Raw genomic sequence first — 22247 nt, 5'->3', positions numbered from 1 at the left:
CGAGAGCGGTGAGGCTACGATCGGGTTTTGGGTTTGTTTTGGGTTTCTGTGTGAGAATGCTAGGTTTGTGATGTGTTTGGGTTTAATTTTCATGAAGGACTTTTCACATCGGTTGTATTATATCTGATGTGAAAAGTACTTCATGAGGGACTTTTCACATTGGTTGTATTATACCTGATGTGAAAAGTAATTCATTAAAATTTCAAAAATGCCACCGCTTTAACCTTTCACATCGGGTTTTATAGCAACCGATGTAAAACATATTTACTAATTATTTTTTACATCGGACATATTCTGAACTGATGTGAAAAGTCTTATAAAAGTTCACTGTAATTTCGAAATTGCCACCGCATTACCTTTCACATCAGGTATTTAATCAACTGATGTGAAAACCCTGATGTGAAAAATCCTTTTTCTAGTAGTGTAGGCAGGGTTTTAAGAGGGTTTTTGCTGATGAGATGTATTATTGATTTAAATCACTTATCACAGATTTTATATTAAGATAAAATCATGAAGTAAACAACATAAATCCTAATCAAATCTAAAATTAAAAAATGTACCAAATAAATATAGATAAAAACTATCAAAATCTAGCAAATCACAATAAAAACTCATAAAATCAGGAATTAATTAAAAATCCGAAAATTCAATAAAAATACCATAAAAAAATAAATAATAATATAAATTAAGATAAAATACAGAAATAAACAACATAAATCCTAATCAAATCTAAAATTTAAAAATGTACTAAATAAAAATAGATAAAAACTATCAAAATCTAGCAAATCACAATAAAAACTCATAAAATCCGGAATTAATTAAAAATCCGAAAATTCAATAAAAATACCATAAAAATTAATTAATACTCTAAAAATAAATCAAAAATAAATTAAGAAAAAATCAAGAAATAAAAAACCTAAATCCTAATCAAATCTAAAATTTAAAAACGTATTTTTTTATTAAGGAGAAATAAGGTAAGGAAAAATCAGGGCACATATGGCAAGTGGGGCCAAGGAGAAAGAGCTTACTTGTAAAATATTAGGTGAGAATTAATCTGGGAGCGACACGTCACTAACTTGGCATGTGAGAGCGACACGTCATGCTAGAAGTTGTTCTCTAATATATATAAAATTTAAAAATGTTCTAAATAAATACAGATAAAAACTATCAAAATCTAGCAAATCACAATAAAAACTCATAAAATCCGAAATTAATTAAAAATCCGAAAATTCAATAAAAATACCATAAAAAATAATTAATACTCTAAAAATAAATAATAATATAAATTAAGATAAAATACAAAAATAAACAACATAAACCCTAATCAAATCTAAAATTTAAAAATGTACTAAATAAAAATAAATAAAAACTATCAAAATCTAGCAAATCACAATAAAAACTCATAAAATCCGGAATTAATTAAAAATCCGAAAATTCAATAAAAATACCATAAAAATTATTTAATACTCTAAAAATAAATTAAGATAAAATCAAGAAATAAAAAACCTAAATCCTAATCAAATCTAAAATTTAAAAATGTATTTTTTTATTAAGGAGAAATAAGGTAAGTAAAAATCAGGGCACATGTGGCAAGTGGAGCCAAGGAGAAAGAGCTTACATGTAAAATATTATGTGAGAATTAATCTGGGAGAGACACGTCACTAACTTGGCATGTGAGAGCGACACGTCATGCTAGAAGTTGTTCTTTTCTAATATATATAGATATAGATTTGGCCAATGAGTCTAGTGTAACGGTTGACAATATTAATATTAACGTAATTTTACATATTTTAAAGTATTAATAAATAAGTTAGAATTTGATACGTTGTGTTTAATGTAATTAAAGAAGTAAGATTTTGTCACATCAAGTTTAACAGAAATTCTTTTAATTTTAGATTAATTCACTATTTCTTCTATTTTTTTAATGGATGGTGGGTTGGGTCTTGGGGAGGATATATTGATGTGGTGGTATATTTCTTTTCGTATTACAGAATTTGAACTATACACTTAAAAGTTATATCCCTCTTAGTTCTACCACTTGAGGGGTGTGAGGGGGCACTGCTATTGCTTGGGTTCTTTTGAAAAATGACACACTCTTTAAAAATGACATTCTTTGTGAGTTGATACAACATACTTACGACTATGTCTGATGCTAAATTGTAATTATTAGCGTCAGTCGTATTCGTATAGGTAGACTATATATTTTGGCTTCGTTAGCATCAGCAACAACCAATACTTACTTCCATACTATTTTTAAGACAGTGATACCAAATTCATGTTCAGACTGATTATTATCCATTTCATATCTTGATTGCTTTTCAGTGGTAGATATATAGAGTTGCATAGCTTGTCACCAAATATCATGTACCATCATTAAAGGCTTTGAATTCGGTCATATAACATTGTCACTTGACCCTGCTAGGGTTCACCCTATATTTCTCTTCAGCGGCGGCGCCGACTCCCCTCCTTACATGGAGGTGGCGCCTCCCCCACCTAGTCCACAGCGACACTTGCTTCTTCTCGTGTCTGCTTTGACGCTCTATTTTTTCCCATGTTTTGTGGTTCCCTGCCTCTCCACTTCCCGAACGTTCGCAACCTCACTCCTCCGTCAACAACCACCGTTCGCGTTTTCCGCGTCTTTTGCTTTGCTCCATGCTTTTCATTTCGACGGTTCGCCGCCTACTTCTATCTGCTGCGTGGTGGGGTTTCATCCCCATCTCGACGCCTGCGCTCCTCTTGTTGTTCCAGATCCGATTTGCGCCGTGTTTTTGGGTTTAGTTCTAGATTTGATGCCTTTTGTGCCTTTCTGCAACTTTGGTGGTGCTTCTTCCACATCTGTTCGTGAGGTGTTGCGTGGTGGTGTTATGGCTGAAGGCTCGGTGCGGCCGGTGTGCTGTTGTTCGTCGTTTTTGTCTTGGATCTGGTTCGGGTGATGCTGTTTTAGGTTTTTCGGAGTGCGTTTTGAGGTTGACAGTGAAGGATCTGACTGCATGTGTGCTGATCGTGGTTGTCGACGGCTCTTTGGGACTCTTCCAGATTTTGATGCTTGTGGAGCTTCCGTTATTAGCACTTCGATCGACCTTCTCTCTATAACGCTAAGTTATGGAGAGAGTTCTGGCTATGTTTTCTTCTTCAGGTTCTTTGGGTATTGCAGTAGCCGTTGTGGAGTTGGTGGAGAGTTTTTGGTCGCAGGGTTGAAAGATGTTGCTTGTTGTCTGTTTTATGTTTTCTTTTTTGTTTCTTGCGTGATATGTCTTCCTTAGGTTGTTTCCAGCTTTATGGCTTTGGTAGGGTTTTAGTTTGCTCAGCTGGTTTCCATTATGTAGGTGTCGAGCAACTTAATAGATCCATTGTCGGTTGATTATATTAGTGTTTTTTCGACTTTAATGGGAACCTTGTGGGTAAACACGTTAAAAGCACGCATGTGTGCGTGTGGTTTTTTCGAGGCTTTTGAAAGGTTTATGCTGTAGTGGCTGGCTAGGTTACTGTACCCATGTTGTTGAGAGAGGTTATTTCTCAACTTTTAATATATATATATATATATATATATATATATATTATATCATATTTTATTTTCAAAAAAAAAACATTGTCACTTGACAATGCATACTCTCTATTATTTGCCCTCATTTCTTGTTTCTCATATAAAAGGTATGGAAATGGAGATTGTGAATAGAGAAATACACTTACGGTTTAATGTCGGCCATGGTCATCGGGGTGTTGCATCGGCTAAAAGTCGGTATAATTGTGGCTAAAAGATAGCATCGACCAAATGATTAATGTATAGTGTTAGTCTCTAGAATTTTAACGTCGGTCACGACATCGATGCTTAATTGACACTATATCGGTTGTTTCGCAAATTTTTGACATTTTAGGGTCAACTTTTAACGGATACTAATGAACGCTTTTCATATGTGAGAGGTTGGAAAGGGAAGAACAAACATACAATTTAGCTAAACCAATTTAGTTATTTTCTGTATTCTAAGAATCTCTAACCTTTAAGATTTTTCCCTTTCTGTATTTTTGTTACCTTTACAAACTATTCATTTTTGTCCCCCCGATCCCGATGACTTTCACTGTTTGGCCCTCATCCCAAACAATTTTCTCATCAATTTTCTTCAAATTAAGTGACATGCATTATGCATTATTACATTAGAATAGAAAACCTTCGTTTTCTAAATCATTTATCAATTGGGTATAAAAAAGAACACAGAACATCATACACTCTTGTTTAGTGAAGCAAAAAATTGCATATTACTAACTACCATACTAGCTTAGTATAGCAAAATGCCAGAATGGTTTTTGTCATATGACACAATAGTCAACGGAAAAAATCCCTGTTATCTTATAATTTTGAGACCTCACTCTGGAAAGTGAGACACTAAAAAATAACACTCTCCTCCACAAAATTCCACATCACATTTTCTTAAAAAAAATCACTCTCTCTCTTCAATTGTGCAGCCGTGTTTCTCACGCGCTGTAGACTCTGCTTCACCTATGTTCTCCACATCCCACGTTCTCCAGTTCCATTTGAAACCTCTCCCCTGAAATTTCTCCTCTCCCAAACTGTTATTCCTCACACAACCTGCTCTCAATTGTTAGAAGTCCCACATTGGCTAGAGATAGAGCATAGATAGCCTTTATATATGGTTGTGCAAACCTTAACTCTTGAGCTAGCTTTTGGGTTGAGTATAGGCCCTCTAATTTCTAATATGGTATCAGAGCCTATCTTAGATCCATTTGTTGTTTGTTGTGGAGACTTCCCATATTTGGGGCATCCGTTGTTGTTGTTCCCACGTTCCAGGTTGTTCAGTCCTGGACGTGAGGGGGTGTGTTAGAAGTCCCACATTGGCTAGAGATAGAGCATAGATAGCCTTTATATATGGTTGTGCAAACCTTAACTCTTGAGCTAGCTTTTGTGGTTGAGTATAGGCCTCCTAATTTCTAATATGGTATCAGAGCCTATCCTAGATCCATTTGTTGTTTGTTGTGGAGACTTCCCATATTTGGGGCATCCGTTGTTGTTGTTCCCACGTTCCAGGTTGTTCAGTCCTGGACGTGAGGGGGTGTGTTATAAGTCCCACATTGGCTAGAGATAGAGCATAGATAGCCTTTATATATGGTTGTGCAAACCTTAACTCTTGAGCTAGCTTTTGGGTTGAGTATAGGCCCTCTAATTTCTAATATCAATTCAGATAATATTAATGTATGATTTGAATTCGAACTCTTCTGAATCAGTTATCAGATTTTTTTATTTCCTCAATTCTCTCTTTCAAATTCACGGTAATCATCCTCAAATCTCTCTTCAAAATTTATTTCTTGAATTCAAAATCGAATTCAATGTCATCCAGACATGGTTTAGGGAGAAAATTTGGAAATTTTGTAAAGAGGTATACCGTATGTTTCCTTTTTCCTTTATAAGTAGTTTCTCTACAATCGTTTCTTCAAATCCCTAATTTCTTGCCATCACCTCTTAAATTCCTTAATTTCAATAGAACCTTCAAATACCATCTCTCCTTCATCAGGTAATTCAGATTCAACTTATGTTTGTCTGAGTTCTTGCCTTAATCTTCTTTCCACACTCTGCTCAATCTTCAGGAGTCTCCTTTTCAGGCACCAATCAGGTATGTTCTTAATCTTAATCCTTTTTCATAAAATTTCCTATACAATTTTGTGTTTTGCATCCGTTATTTGTTCATCAATCTGAAAAAAAACCACTTCTGATTTACATACCTGAGTTATATGGACCTTAGGCAAATATTTCATAAGGTATGCGGGAATTCCTTTGCACTGAATGACTAAATTGTTCATTTTCAGTTTCCTGCAAATTTGAACTCAATTTCGTCTAATTTTGAGAAGAAGGTGTGCTTGATGGAGGAAATTTCATCATAATTTTCAATAAACTGGGATTCCAAGGCGTTCATACTAAGGATGTTTAGGTGCTCTTCATTCACACAGGTGATGTGAACTTACCACAAATTGTTTAAGCTCTTAACGGGTTTGCATAGAGTTTGTATTTATTTTTCAGAACTTGTGAACTTACCACAAATTGTTTAAGCTCTTGCTATCATTTTATATAATCTATTGGCTAGCTCTCATACATTTACCTTTAGAACATCTAATCCTTAATTTATAGCAGGGTCCTATACAAGAAAATGAGCACGATCTTTGAGCTTCTTTGCTCTTGGAGCATTTGGATTTGTCAATGGCTCTCTGAAGAAGGAAAGGATTGTAAATTGAGTCAAGAACGATTATTAAGTGACGTTTGGGGATTAACTTAGGGGAATCATTTTGAAGGACATGAAACTTTGGATCTATGCAAATGGTGTTTGTTCTAATTCAGCCAACTGGTTTTATAATGTGTTTGTGTTGTGAAGTGGCTTAACCAAAACAGTTTTCTAGAAGTATTTCATTAGACCTTTTGAATCTAGCTAAGTCTTAATTGAGTAAGATGTTCTCAATTTTCCTTAAGTGATAGTAATTTATTTGCTTTCGAATAAAACTAAATTAGTCCCTGAAGACTGATATTACTGAGTACAATCTGTTGTCCCATCTTTAAGTTGGAAAGCATGCGTGAATTCTTTGCTCTTAACATTCAGAACTATTAGGGTCAAAATTAAGAAGTGTTATTTAATTGTATAAAAAAAAGAAGTGTTATTTAATAGTAATATTTTAAAATAAGGTAATTAGAGTTATGGAATAATTATTATTTACAATATACAAGACCCAGTGATTTGATTTTTACTTTATTCACTACACGTTCAAAAAAAACTTTATTCACTACTTTCTTAATGAATATATTTTCTTCATGTAAGGTAATCATCGTACTTAATAATTATAACACCAAAATGATTAATTTATTTAAAATAAGAGATGAAATGCTGATTTCATGACATCTTTATGTTAATTATTTAATAATGAGTATTCTTTTAAAAATAAAACCAACAAAATTTGTGATATTAGTTTTTACAATTTTCTAATATTTTTTTCTCCAACGTTATAATATTTCAATTTTTTACAGGAATTATTTGTTATCAACTCTTAACATTTAAATTACGTAAATTAACTCTTTTTTTAAGAGCAGTGTTATTGAGCACGAGAGGATTGTGCACGAGAGTGCACGAGCATCATTTAGTGGCGGTTTCAAACCGCCACTAATTTTCGGTGCTAGAATAAAACACAAATTGTAACAATGCTGGCGGTTTAAAACCGCCACTAATATTGGGTGCCAGAAAAAACGGCAAGCGTTAAAACCGCCAGAAACTGTCTCGTGCACATTTCACGAAAAACTTATCGTGCCCTTCAGCATTTTCCTTTTTTGAAAGTGTACGTAAATTAACTCTTAAAAAGGTGCATTGAATATTATAAATAAAAATGAATTTTTTGGTACATAAAAAAATAAATAAAAAAAATAAAAATGAATTTAATTCAATATGTAATTGAATACTATAGATAAAAGTGTCCAAATAATACTGAATTAATGTTAAAGGAAATTATTAAATGAGTTTAATGGATATGCACTGACAGTGTAAAATAGTTTTACACAGTCATCCAATCAAAGCATGCCACATAGGAGAGATAATTACATTTGACTTTAATTTTAATTAAAAGAATAAGATATTTTCTAATTTGGCGGAATTCAATTGGATGTCTGTGTAAAACTATTTTACACTGTCAGTGCATATTCATTAAACTCTTATTAAATTATTTGTCATCCTTAGATATAAGGTTTAATAAAACACCCGTGCATTGCACGGGCTACATACTAGTTAAACAGTATGGGAAATTCAAACGTCTACGTACTTGGTCGTTGCTATTTCATTTTCTCCCCTCCAAAATTATCGGGCAGGATATACCTTCGCAAATTCATTCTGTCACCTTATATGTTGCTATTGCCTATTGTATTTAATTTTTTCACTAGAAAAAGTGGGTAGAATATACCGATTTAGGGTGTGTTTTGTACTATTGATTATAATTCTTGTCATACAATTTATTTTCCTTGCATGACAACCTCATATTCTTGTGTTTATGGTTGTCCTTAGAACTAATATACGCGCCTTCGAATCCAGGCAAGGAAATAATTGAAGCAAAAAAACTTGATTTAATTAATATTGCATAGTGTTCAGAGGTGCCCAACCTAGAAGCCGGCCTGAAAGTAGAAAACTTAACGCCATTTCATTTTAATTAGCATGAGAGTTTGACCTTGCTTTCCATAATCTTTGTCTGATTATATATGACGCATTCACATAAGATGACAGAAATATATATATATATATATATATATATATATATATATAATTAAGCTATAGATTTTTTTTGAAAACAAAATCATATATTGGTTAAAATAATGGCATTGAGAAACAGCCCTTCTAAAAAGATCAAAACATCCTACAAAATGAGCAGGATATTTAACTCAAACATTCATATATATTTTACAAATTAAAAGAATAAAATTATTTAACGAAATAACTACATATATATGCAAAAAAAAAAGAGAGAGTCTATCTGTGTAAGCCATTCATATATATTATATGTGGGGGTGTTCATTAATCATGAGATGATGGTGACTACATAAGGAAGAAAGATACCAAATTACCATATCACATTATCAATTAATTAATCATCTCAAGAGGGATATCTTTTGTTCATATATATATTGCTGCAGGGATGACTATAATATATCTGAAGTCAGTTTCAGTAAAGGTTAGTTATGTTATGTCGATCCATCTCTTCTTTACATGTATTTTTATTTGACCACGTTATAAGTTCCTTTGTTATTCATTTATGTTGTTGCTATGTCCTTTTCGTAGCAAGAAAACAACCAAGTATATGTATATTTTTTTTTCATGGTTGTCTAAATGAACCATGGTAATATTTGGGTTAAATAACCCATGATCTAGGTGGACCAATCATATTCAAGATAATTAATTCAAATTTTTATATTTTATTAATTAATTTATTTAGGGTTAAATATGTTTTTGGTCCTAACTTATACACATAAATGTGAAATGGTACCTGAAAAAAATATAAAGATTTTAGTGCTTTGAAATTTTATTTTTGATCTAAAATTGTTCCATATGGATTTTTTTACATCTATTTTGGTCCCTCAAAAATTTCTTCCATCAAACTACATCATTCTCCCCTCATATTTGGTGTTTTATATTTATCCTCTATTCATATGAAAATGGTGTTTCTCATAGTCTAAATATTATCTCTCTTTTTGTTTTTATTTTTTAATTTTGGTTAATAGTTTCCTTCTAGTTTAAAATATTCATTAGAATTAAATTAGTATATGTAATTAATATAAATTCAAAAAATATTTAATTTGTATTATTTGCAATGGAATTAGTGGTTGACAAAAATGCCTTAATGCAACAATTTTAATTGTTGACGAAATATTTTCATATCACAACAATTGTAGTTATTGAGAAAAAATATCTTATCACAACAAATTAAGTTGTTGGCAATTTTCATATCGCAACAACTGCGGTTGTAGAGAAAATAAGTTTTACCATAACGACTTGTTTTGTTGAGAAAAATACTTTATCGCAACGACTTTAATTGTTAAGACATGTTGACTGTTGGTCAATTCGCAAGTGTACGAATACCTCCGGGTTTTAATTTATCGAACCACAGGGAATTGGAATGTGAGTTCAGTTTAAGAGTCAAGTTCAAGGTTGGAAAGCAAATAAAATTCAGTTTTAATGATTGATTGTTCAAGTGATTGAGTAACAAACTTAAGAAATGTAAGTGTGTGATAACAATGGTGATCTTGCCTTGGGTTCTTGCTTAACTAAATCAGTTTTAAATTAACCTATTCTTCCCACAAAAATTCTGAGTCTCTCCTTGATGTTATAGCCTATGTAATCATCTATCAATGCCTTGTATAGACAATCCTCTAAAGTCAAAAGATAGGTTCAATTCCTTGACAACCTAAACATTTGCTAAAGGCACTAAGCATGCAATTCAGGCCAACAAACCCCAACCCCTACTCTATTCCTAGTAGCAAGCATAGAAGAGGTAATCCCATATCATGTCCCTAATCTATAACAGATTTCCATTATATTATAGAAAAGCATAAAGCTAGCTCATGATCTAACTTGAAACATAAAGCATAGATATGGAATTCAAGGGTTTACTCAGAAGATTCATGTGAAGAAAAAGGAAATGAGATTAAAACATCAAGAGTCTTACAAGGAACCCAAAGCAAAAAGGTGTTTAGCCAAACATGGCTATGGAATCCATGCTAGAAAATAAAGATAAAACCTGGAACATAAGACCTAGGGAAAGCTCCCAAAGCTTCAGAACTCAAGCTCCCTCTTCTAACTTATGAAACAAAATGATAAAAATGAAAAAAGTTCCAAAAGAAATGGCAAGAAGCCTATTTAAAGGCTAACAGGTCGAGTCTGGGCGCTCAGGCGCCAATTCAGAGCGCCTGAGCGCCAATTGCACTTAAAAAACATGCTCTCTGGACTAATTGGCGCCTAGGCGCCCATCCCCCAGCGCCTAGGCGCCTGAGCTCGCTTGAAAAAGGCTTTTTGGCTTCTGCAACTCCTCTTTTCAATCCTCTTTAAGTTTTCCATCAATTCCATGCTTTTTGGCCTTCTTCCTTCTTCAGTTCCTGATCTGAAACTTAACCAACAAGCCAAGGAAAATTCTAGAAGCTCAAAGAGCTTATTAGCACATGAGATCCTTCAATTAACACAATAAAACCATGCAAGTCCTAAACTTTACTCAAAATGCAAGAAAACTCCCTATAAAACTACTAAATTACCAAAGCCAAATAAAGACTAAAGAAAATATAAAAATGCATGAGAATGCATGAAACACTACATGAGACTCAACAAAAAGACTCAAAACACACAAAGAAATGACCCTAAAAACACTACTAAAGTAGGGTCATCATTGGCTATGGCAACAACATGAGTGGTTACAAAAAATCATTTATAACAACGACAAAATATTTAGATTAGTAGCAACAAAAGTTGTTGCAAAAACCTCAGCAATGGCATCAACAACAAATGTCGTGGCAAAACTTTTCGCAACGGGGCTTTTGGCAGCAACATGCAACGACTTTTTGTGCTGCGAAAAATACTTTTGCCAACAACTTTTCAAATATACCAACAACTTTAATCGTTAAGACATGTTGGGTATGGCAACAACATATGATTGGTTGCCAAAAATCATTTATGGCAGCGACAAAGTTTTTAGATTAACAACAACAAGAGTTGTTGCAAAAAACTTAGCAATGGCAGCAACAACAAATGCCGTGGCAAATCTTTTCGCAACGGGGCTTTTTGCAGCAACATGCAACGACTTTTTTTTTGTTGCCAAAGATAGTTTTGCCAACGACTTCCTAAATTTACCAACAACATTTGTTGCTGCGAAATACCTTTTCTCTAGTAGTGCCCCTTCCGTTCGTCAATTGAGCCAAACTAAGTATCTGTATATGTATCAAACAATATACAATTTTTGTATATAATTAGAGAAAATCACAAAAATTGGCTTAGAAAAACTCATAAAAAAAAAGAGACAAAGTGTCATAACATTCAAATCTCTTCCAATATTTAGACTATCACAGCGCAACATTCAAGCAACACATGAGTTTTGGGGAGACTTTTAATCCCTGAATATGTGTTTGTTTAAATAAAACGCAAAACATAATTGTGGTGTTTTGAAACCACTGAACTGTTGGGGGAGATAGGGGAGCCCATGGACCTATGAGCAAGACACAAAGAGATATCGACGCCACATCTTAACCCAAAACCTTAAAGCATTAGGTTTATGGGTCACATCCTTATAAAGTCTTATCCTCACCCATATTTTATAACCAATGTGGGAGTCCAACTCACAGTTGAATTCTCAACAATCTTCCCATCAAATGCGAGTCACTACCACATTATCATGTCTCCTCCGCGGAAGCTTATCCACCCTTGTACCTTCGTTCGCACCATGGTCCAACCATGTGCAACAAGACACTCCACACTGACCACATTGTTAGTGAGGCTTTCGATACAAGGAGTCGTTACCATGGTCCCACGAACCATCGGCTCTGATACCACTTGTTGGGGACACAAGGGAGCCCATGAGTCGAGGAGCAAGACACCAAGAGATATCAATGTCACATTTTAACCCAAAACCTTAAGACATTAGGTTTATGTGTCACATATCTTATAAAGTACGTCTTCTCCTCACCCATACTTAACCAATGTGGGACTTCAACTCACACTTGAATTCTCAACATGAGAGAAACACTTGGTGACTTGAGAGATGACAAGCAACGGCTTGAATAATTTCCACTTCCCCCGCTTTATCAAAGCGAATTATGATGGTTGGTGTCACCAAACGAAAGCGTTGTTAGGTTCTCAAGATGCTTGGGAGGTTGTGGAGAAAGGTTATACGCGACCAGAAAATGAGCAGGAGAGTTTCTTGAAGATAAAGAAGAAGGATCAACAAGCCCCTTATTTTCATCTATCAAGGCTTAGATGAAAACATGTTCAAGATGGTGTCTAACGCATCAACCTCTAAAGAAGCTTGGGAGATTTTGAAGGCTTCTCTTGAGTTTGTTTTCACACTTTCTTCACTTTGTCAATATCTTCAACTGAGAACTTTTATACACCTAAGTGTCTAACCCAACTTTTATGATCTTTGGGTTAGGCACTTAGGTATATAAAGAATTGTCTAAATTTGGCTTCGGTGTTCGTCCTTGTAAATGGGAACCCTATAAAAGAGTTTATATTAGAGAGAGGGTTGATCCAAGGAGATCCAAATGCACCGTTTTTTATATTTCTGATTATTGCCAAAGGCCTAGCAGGCATGATGAGGGAAGCGATGAGAAAAGGTCGTTTATTTAAGGGGTTCAAGGCGGGAAACGAAATGTGGAGGTGTCAAACTATAGTTTGCGGATGACATTCTCTTTATTGGGTTTTTTTGGAGTGATGTGATGATTATTAAACTTATTTTAAGATGCTTTGAGATTGTATTAGGTTTCAAAGTTAATTTTCACAAAAGTAGTTTGGTGGGTAGTTTGGTTTGAGCAAAGGAGGTGCAGAGGTGTGTGACTTTTAATGTGACCGCATACTAGTTGGTGCTAATCCAAGGAAGAGAGCAACATAAAATCATATTTTGTGCAAGATTAAGAATAAGATGTCATCTAAGAAGCAAAAACATCTCTCTTTGAGAAGGTAAATCTGTGTCATGAAATCGATATTTTCCTCTCTTCCTCTCTTTTCTATATTTATTTTTTCAAAATTCCCAAATTGCATCATGATGTCTAAGGACACGATCGTTGTATCGAGTTGATGAATCATAGTCTCTTACAAAAAAATACAAGAGAGTGTATGATATTTCCATTCAACCAATTCAAGTGGTTGAGGGAGGAGGTTGTTTGAGTGGGAAAAACAAGTTGATGAATTTTTGTTGCAGAAAATTCAATCTACATCCAAGTGAATCAAAACGTTTGAGGACAGTTGGTTTTGGAAGGGAAACCAAGATGGAAGCCATAATGTCAAATCTGTCTTGCTACTTGATGCTGGAAAATGAACATGGACAAACCAAAAGTGAAGCATTCAAACTGGTGTGGGAGGCATTTGCTCTACTAGTATATTTTTTATGATAAAAAGATAAACTGAACTGATACTTACTAATGCCTTACAATTAGCGTGATTTCGACTTGATAAATAAGTAATTAAGCACATCAATTTGCCTATAGCTTCTAGCTAGTATATATAGGGTAGGATTGGAAACACAGACACTTCATCTTATACACGTGGTTTCACATCTCTAAGTTGGAATATCTCCTAACAATGTGCGAAACTAACATATGAATCATGTGGAAATCAGTGTTACTTATGTGGAAAGTAATCCTACTGATTTAAAGTTCATTTTTGTACTGTTCTCATTGTAAAAGACACATAGCTAGTTTCCTACAAAATTTGGTAAATCGACACTAGCTACCAATTTCCTAAGATAAATAACGATGTAAATTATTTTAATTTAATTTAACCTTATTCATGAGTAATCCTAGAGATATTGAACCACTTGTAGTTGTATGCATTATTATTTTTCAGATGATTATATTCTAATAGGCTTTCTATGATCAATTTAGCTAGTTACATATAATAAAATGCTGATGCAGTTTTGTGCATAGATATAACTAATCATAAAATATATTGGATATAAGTTGATTTTTTTTTAATTAATTCCATATCTATCTTATCCCCTGACTGACTCCACTTACGATTTTATAATTGCCAACGAAAGGAAAACAATAACTAACTTATATATATTAATATATATATATATATATATATATATATGATGATGAATAACTTCGACATTCATAATTTGTTGTAGTATATATACATTTTATGCAAATATATATGATTAATAAATGTATTGCAAAGATAATTATCTGGTATGGTATAGTAACTTTTATTAAACTGGGGTTTTTCTTATAAAAAATTAAACTATTTACCAAAATATCGAATGTTGACCCAAAGGAGAAGCTGGTTATTTGTGAACTCTTGTTGGTGAAATGGAATTAGCGATGGAAATTCTGAGAGATATTTTTTCCGCTACATATCTGTGACGAATTTTGTGACGGAATTGATCCCTCTCAAAATTCTGTCACAGAATTCTAAGGTCATCAACCGAGGATTCTGTGACGGATTGATTTTCCGTCACGCATAACCAGTTTCTCTGCAAAATTATGCCATGTTTTTTTTAAAAAACGAAAATATATTTTAATAAATCAAGGATGGAGAGCATATGCCTCTAGAATAGGAAAGCCAAACGCAATTGATCTGCTGCAGAAAAGAGCAAATCATCAAAAAGATGAAGATAAAAAGGCCCCTACAGACAAAAGAAAATAAAAGAACAGCTTGGGCAAAAACCACCCTAACCAATACCAAAGCCCTGGCAAAATTATGCCGTGTTAGTAAATTGTTTTTAAATTTAAATTTTTTATATATTGGAAAACTAAATTAATTTTATTTTGATCAATTGTTTTTTTCTGTATTATCTAAAATAAAACCTATAACTGACGGTGGGGATGAAAGCTTATTTTATAATCAAATTAAAAAGTCCACATAGTTTTATGTTATAATTAATAATTTTTAATTATAATAAAAATATTATAATTAAGATTTATTTTTCTCAATTCGTATAAAACTATCTACCTCCCATTCAATTCATGACATAGACATGCATCGTAATAGTGCTCCCATTTATTCCTTAAAGATATATAATAAATAAATATTGCATAATTCTGGCTGACATATGTTTTTATTAACATTTAGCCTAACCTCATTTCTAGTATTTGAGACGTAAAGATTTTAATTGAAATGTTCAAACTTATGTTCATCACTAAATTTTGTTAATCGTATATGTTGAAACAAATCATTTAACTAATTAAGAATTTGAGTTGTTGCTTAAATACAAAAGCTTGGTTTTTTTATTTACAGCCACTCCTTTATGCCACATGAGAGTTTAAGAGTGTGAGTGTTTAAGGGAGGAGAGGTGGGGGCGGCGAGGAGTTAAGAGCAAGGTCGGAGATGGTGGAGTGGAGAGGTGGGGCGGAAGCGGAGAAGAGAGGTGAGATTGAGGGTTTAGGGGGAGAGTGAGAGGCTTATAAGGATGACCAAATAGAGTAACCGACGAAGGTTAGTGTTGGTCAGCTAAGAGATGGGTCAGATCCTCTTCACATGAGTCAGTTAGAGCAGACGGTAATTTGGTTGATGAAAGTCGCGTCGGAGGGAAACCACCGCTAATGAATGGCAGTCTGACGCTATGTTGGGCGGTGATATTAGAATCAGCTGCGATTGACTCTCATTGACGGTGAGCCGATGCTATAATTAAACGAGCTAGAATTTAAAATCGACGCATTGCATTGGATTTATGTTAGTTTGGTCAGTGATAATCAAAGGCTGACGCTAATGCTAAAACAAGTCGTTCTTGTAAGATGGTAATGCTCTCATTTATTCATTAAGGGCTCGTTTGACGAGTAGAAATGATATAATAGTGTAATCATATCCTGCTCTAATTTGTTGTTTGTTTCCCCTTATCCTATCATGTTCATCATGTGTAAGTTATCATATAGGGGGAGTTGGGATAAATTTATCCTGACAAGATAGGATAACAATTTTTGATTATGTTTTAGTACTCTATCCCTAAATTCAATTATTTCAATATTTATATTTTATATAATTTATGATAATATTAATTAATAAATATAAAATATTAATTTTAGTAATATGCTAATTTTGCTATTTATCAATTACTAGTTGTTATTACTAAGTTAAAATCATTTAGCTACTTATAAATTTAGTTAAAAAATTAACTTTTTTTTAAAAGAAAAATTAACTAATTTATTAATGGTGAAGATAAAAATTCACTCAGATAAAATAATTAAATTATCATTATCAATTGCTACTACTTAGTTAACATTATTTTTTATTTACATTATAATAAAAATAAATAAAACTATTATTCACTAATAGTGAAATAGACAATTCACTTGTAAATATTGATTTATTATTAGTAAATATAGGCTAATTTTATATTATCAGTTGCTACTATTTAAAACTAATTCTACTTATGTAATAATTTATAATTTAAATATAAAGTGCTTTTGAAAAAAAATTAGTAATATTTTTTTAATTTTAGTTATTTTTTATCACTGGCTACTACTAAGTTAAAACCAAATTCTTTTTTATACTTAACCAATTTGTTAAAGATATAGTTTTTACTTTTAATTAAAATAGGCTTTCTTTGGGAAAAAAATTTAAAATAGGTAATTAATTAAATTTTATTTAATTAAAAAAAAAGGCTCATTTATAAAAATATAAGAAAAATTAAACTTAGTAGAATAATCGCGTTTGTATAAAAGATAATTGAGAAAATTAATTTTTAGAAAATATGTATTCAATGGAAAATTTGAAAAAAAAATTAACTGTTTATATGATTTTATCATTATCCTGTCCACCTCCTATGTTGCTTTTATCCAATTCTTTATCCTATAATACTTTTATCTTATCCTGACCGTCAAACGCGGCCTAAAGATATAATACTTCCATAATTTTATTTAACAAATTTTTTATTACAATTTGGTTGAACCTCATTTCTAGTATATTTGGCTATACAAATTTTAATTGAACTGTTCAAACTTCTGTTCATCATTAATTTTTATAATCTCATACATTAAAACATATCATTGAACTAATTAAGAATTTAATTTGTTGCTCAAATACACAAACTTGGTGTTTTGTTTTTTCAGCCACCCCAAGATACCACGTTCACATTGCAAGCATTTCAATTGAAATGTCAAATAATGAAATTAAAAAGAGGATATGAAACTTGTGATGTGTATGACATTTGAGATTTTGAGGGGCATTGTCTTCCTTTTACTTATAGCCTTACTATCCTAGGAGCCTTGAGTTTTACAGTGGAGTATCCCACGCTTCAAACTCAAGCAAAGCTTGGTTGATGAGGTGGCGCTTTCTGATTGAGACCTGGCACGTGTGGTCCGTACGTGTCTCATATCATTCCTCATCAACATGTGTCCAATGACCAATGGTAACCCATAAATCCATAAACACAATACAAAAAAATACGAACAGCTATTCATCAATGAAATAAAATAAGAGATAAATTGAGATAGTGGGTTTGTGGGGCTATGGGGACTATAGAGGTTAGATTAATAGTGGGGGTGATGATCTCTATATATAAATAAGTAGGTGATGGCATTGGTGCTCTATCCTAAGATGTAATGTGCATATAATTCTCAAAGATTCTCAACTCCCTTAGACTCTCTCTTTCTATCATTTTTCTTAAGTCTCTTTTCTCTTTCAATAATATAAGCTTATTTGAACCTTCAAGAGTTGATCATTTATAACTAGGCTTTATTGTGACATTTTTGTTTTGGTGAGAAAAAATGGGAAGGCAACCTTGCTGTGACAAAGTTGGGTTGAAGAAGGGGCCATGGAGTGCAGAGGAGGACAAGAAGCTCATCAACTTCATTCTCACTAATGGTCAATGTTGCTGGAGAGCTGTCCCTAAACTAGCAGGTTTCCTTTCACAGCTCTTAATACATGTTTGGAAGGATAGAAGCTTCTCTAACTAGCTTTGAGTTTCAGAATTGATTCTGAAAATTCAGAAGCTAATCCAAACATGCTATTATTGTTAGAGCATTTCTTCAACAATGATGAGCACATAGAGATTTAACCCTTAAAAATGCTGGAGTTTCATGCTTTATTAGCAATTTGGCTATATCTTTAAAAGATTAAAAAAAGTGTTTTTCATTATGATCAATGGGGTTTTGGTCTTTTTAACTACCTTGGTTTCCTGCTTGGTTCCTCTGTCTTGTTTATTTGTTTTCCATTCTGTCCAAGACAAGGAAACCAAGAACTGAAAACTGGCTACAAAACATGTTTCAGCATTCCCTTTTAAAGCAAGTCTTCAAAACATGTTTCAGCATTTTGAAGTTTGATTATATGGAATCAACAAATGTGATAGCTTTCTTGTTTATTTGGGTAAAAGGGTGTGTTAAATTAATGCATTGGCTTCATAATTTTGAATTCAAATGCTTACAAGAAAAAACCACTTCAAGTTTAACAATTTGGTTGACTCTATGCAGGGCTGTTAAGGTGTGGGAAGAGTTGCAGGCTCAGGTGGACAAATTACCTGAGGCCAGACTTAAAGAGAGGCCTTTTATCAGAATCTGAAGAGAAAATGGTGATTGATCTCCATGCTCAACTTGGCAACAGGTTCTTCTTCCACCAACCATTTTCCCCTGTTCACTCTGTTCTGCATGTTAATTCTTCCTTGATGAACCTTACTAATGATTAAATCAAATAATTGACAAAGTGCTTTTATAAAATTTTTTACTAGGATGGAAAAGATTTGAATCAAAACTAAGGATATCTTAATGTCACCAAAGGCACTACCTTAGTTGAATTTGTTATATTTTTCTAACCATGCCCCTCAACTTGTAATTTGTTTATTTGTTGGAGAGAAAAGACGTGGTCCCATGTCTCACAAGTCACACCTGCTAGGAGAGGGAGGCGTGTGAAAATTGGACTAATTTCATTTTCATGTTTTTTCAGTTTTTTATTTCCTTCATTTTTTCACTAAAAAAAGTTGAAAAGGAACTTTTTTTGACTGCAGTTAAAGTTGACTGGAAAATAATATCATAAATATAAAAAAGTAACTAATATAGAAAGTAAATAGAGGCCAAATTTGTCTTGTAGGCTATTTTTCTTATTTCTTTGCTTGCATGACATTGGAAGATGGAGCTTTATAGTGACTATAAAGTCATTCTTCCTTTTAAGTGATGCCAGTATTCCGTATGTACCTCATCTTCATGTTTGTAAATTCTTATAAAATTGATCATGAAGTTAAATCTAAAGGTGTGTTTGGATCTTGCATAATTGATTTTGATAGAGTTGGTTCTGACATAGTTGTGTTTTATAAATGTGAGTTAACATGATTTATATTTGGATACCTTTTAAAAAAAGTTAGTTTTGTATGGTAATATTATGAAATTCTGTTTTTTTTTTTCGATAAAGCAGAATTGCATTGATAGGAAAATCCTTGAGACCAACCCTCTCAAGTAGGCAAAATACAAGTGACAATTAGTAGCTTCTGAACAGCCCTATCAAAATAAAATACAAGCAGAAAATAAAAACCAGTAACAGCGGAACAAAGAAAAAAACAGGGGAAGAAGGGGAAAAGCTAGATAGAACCAAAGAAAACACTAAGGGGTATGGCTCTATCAACCCCAGACTTTGCAAAGTGATCAGCTTTTGGTATTTGCTTCTCTGAAAATATGAGTTAAATCCACAGCATCAACTTCAGTCATTATTAAATTCTGTTGTAAAATCTTTATACTACGGGTGCACTCAAATATCATTTCAACTTGTTAGAATTGATTTTAACCGAGTAAAATTGATTCTATAGAATTGATTGTGGCTTCCAAAAATGCTCTTATGTAGTTTATGAATATCAGATATATTTTGAGGAAAGAAAAGTTGATCCCATACTAATTATGATTAACTCTTTCTTCAGTCACTATTATATTACTGATTACTAATGTTTTTTTTCTTTTTCTTCTGTCCTTATTTTCATTCTACAGATGGTCTAAGATTGCAACTCATCTTCCTGGAAGAACAGATAATGAGATTAAAAACCATTGGAACACCCACATAAAGAAAAAGCTCAAGAAAATGGGAATTGATCCTGTCACACACAAACCACTCCCCAATGTAACAGAGCAAACACAGATTCAACCCAAAGAACAACAACAACTAGTAGAAGAACAACCTTTGCTGGTTGACTTTGACCTGAAATTTGAACATGAAATTGACCAAAACAAGGAGCCAGAAAAGCCAGAGACTTCAATTGAGTCATCCATCATCACTGAAACCAAAGAGGAAGAAAAAATCATAACACCCTTATTTGACACAATGGAGGTAATGGATGGGTTTTGTACAGAGGATGTTCCAATAATTGAACCTGATGAGATTCTAGTGCCATGTGCTTCTTCCTCTTCATCAACCTCTACATCATCTTCTTCCAATTCAAACAATTTCCTTGAAGATTTGCAGCTCCCAGATTTTGAGTGGTCTTGTGATTACACTGAAAATTGTATTATTAGCAATTACAATGAAGACGCCAATAATAACAACATGGACTTTTGGGTTGATGACTTTATTAGCAGTTTGGATTTGCTGATTAATGATGATGAAGGTGATGGAAATGGAAAGCAAGCATTTGATGCTCCACTCAGCAAGAACAACTCAAGAATGGTCATGGATTCAGAACCTTGGGCATATGGGCTGTTTTGATTTGAATTTTTTTTCTCCCCTTTCCTTCTGTCTTAATTACTTGTGATTTGCTTCTAAGTTGTCATCATGAAGAATAAGCAGTGAATCATCAATTAAGAAGAACACAACTCTTGTTTAATGTTTAGCATTATCAAATTCGTTTTTTTTTTCTAAACTTTTCACCTTATATTGTAAAAGGTTATATACATGAAAATGGAAATGTTTTCAACTATGATATCCGTTTCACAAATGAGCTTAGCATATAAATTAGGCTTAAATATGTTGGATGTCCCTCTAAAATAGGGGTCCTTTGGTTAAGGCCCCTACAAATTTTTTTGGGTGGAATAAGCCCCTAATGTGAAAATAATATATAGTGATAAGCTCATGCTGTGAGGTTCCGTTTAATTTTTGATGATTCTGCAAACGTCACTGACGTGGATTATATTTTGTGAAAATTATTAGGGTACCACGTAAGTAAATTAGTGTTTTCTTTCCTGTTGTAACCAAAAAAAAAAGTAAATTAGGGTTGAAAAATAAAAACCCAAAGTAAAAAACCCAAGTAAAATCCCCAAACGTACATGGGTTTTTTACTTTAGGTTATTTTTTTCAACCCTCATTTACTTACGTGGCACCCTCTTTAATTGAATAATTTTCACAAAATATAATCTACGTCTGCGCCGTTTGTAGAATCATCAGAAACTAAACGGAACCTCACGACAGGGGCTTATCACTATATATTATTTTCACATTAGGGACTTATTCCACCTAAAATATTTTGTAAGGGCGTTAACCAAAGGACCCCTATTTTAGAGGGACCTCCACCATATTTAAGCCTATAAAATATGAAAGAAACAAACGATGGATGTTTATTTAAGTGACACATGTTTGATTTCTTTAAAGCAATGTCTTAACTTTGAGTTTTACATTTAAAAAAAAAAAAAACTTCGAGTTTTATGAATGGAAAAAATCTTCTTTCTCACAGAACTAGCCCCGCTAAATGCATATATTTTCGATAGGAACAAAATTGTCTTTGATAAATGATATATCTGTTACACACAAAAAAAAACTTATGAAGTGGCATAAAATTCAGTTCACATAACCCTCAATTATTATCCAATCACACTTCTTGATTTTGCCTGCCGCCAACAATTAGAAAGTCACTTTCACCTTTAGTTAATAGGAGACAAGTTTGGTAAAGGTAAAAAATTTAAATCTCTTTTTATAACATGCGAATCTTAAACCTTAAAAATCAAATTCATATCATATTCAAGTCTGGTGTATGTGGAACGATATTTCGCTGCTTTCAGTTATTATAAATCTCACATTGATTTGTGTTACAACGAGAATTGTTCTTAAAAAGTTTAGACAATCTTAGTCCTTTGTGTTAGCTTCTGTGGTTAAGTTTAAACTAATTTTTATGATATT

At 32.9% G+C, this 22247-nt stretch overlaps 1 protein-coding gene across 1 annotated transcript; it reads left to right on the top strand.

Moving 5' to 3' along the window:
* The first annotated feature begins 17711 nt into the window (after window positions 1-17711).
* LOC130733757 (transcription factor MYB20-like) lies at window positions 17712-20961 on the top strand. The gene is made up of 3 exons (XM_057586019.1): window positions 17712-18065; window positions 18635-18764; window positions 20132-20961. The coding sequence occupies exons 1-3, from the start codon at window positions 17933-17935 to the stop codon at window positions 20841-20843; spliced, it is 975 nt and encodes a 324-aa protein (XP_057442002.1). The 5' UTR covers window positions 17712-17932; the 3' UTR covers window positions 20844-20961.
* The last annotated feature ends 1286 nt before the right edge of the window (window positions 20962-22247 follow it).

Source organism: Lotus japonicus, chromosome 1 (genome assembly GCF_012489685.1).
Source record: "Lotus japonicus ecotype B-129 chromosome 1, LjGifu_v1.2".
Lineage (NCBI taxonomy): Eukaryota > Viridiplantae > Streptophyta > Magnoliopsida > Fabales > Fabaceae > Lotus > Lotus japonicus.
This window is presented reverse-complemented; position numbering and strand designations above follow the sequence as displayed.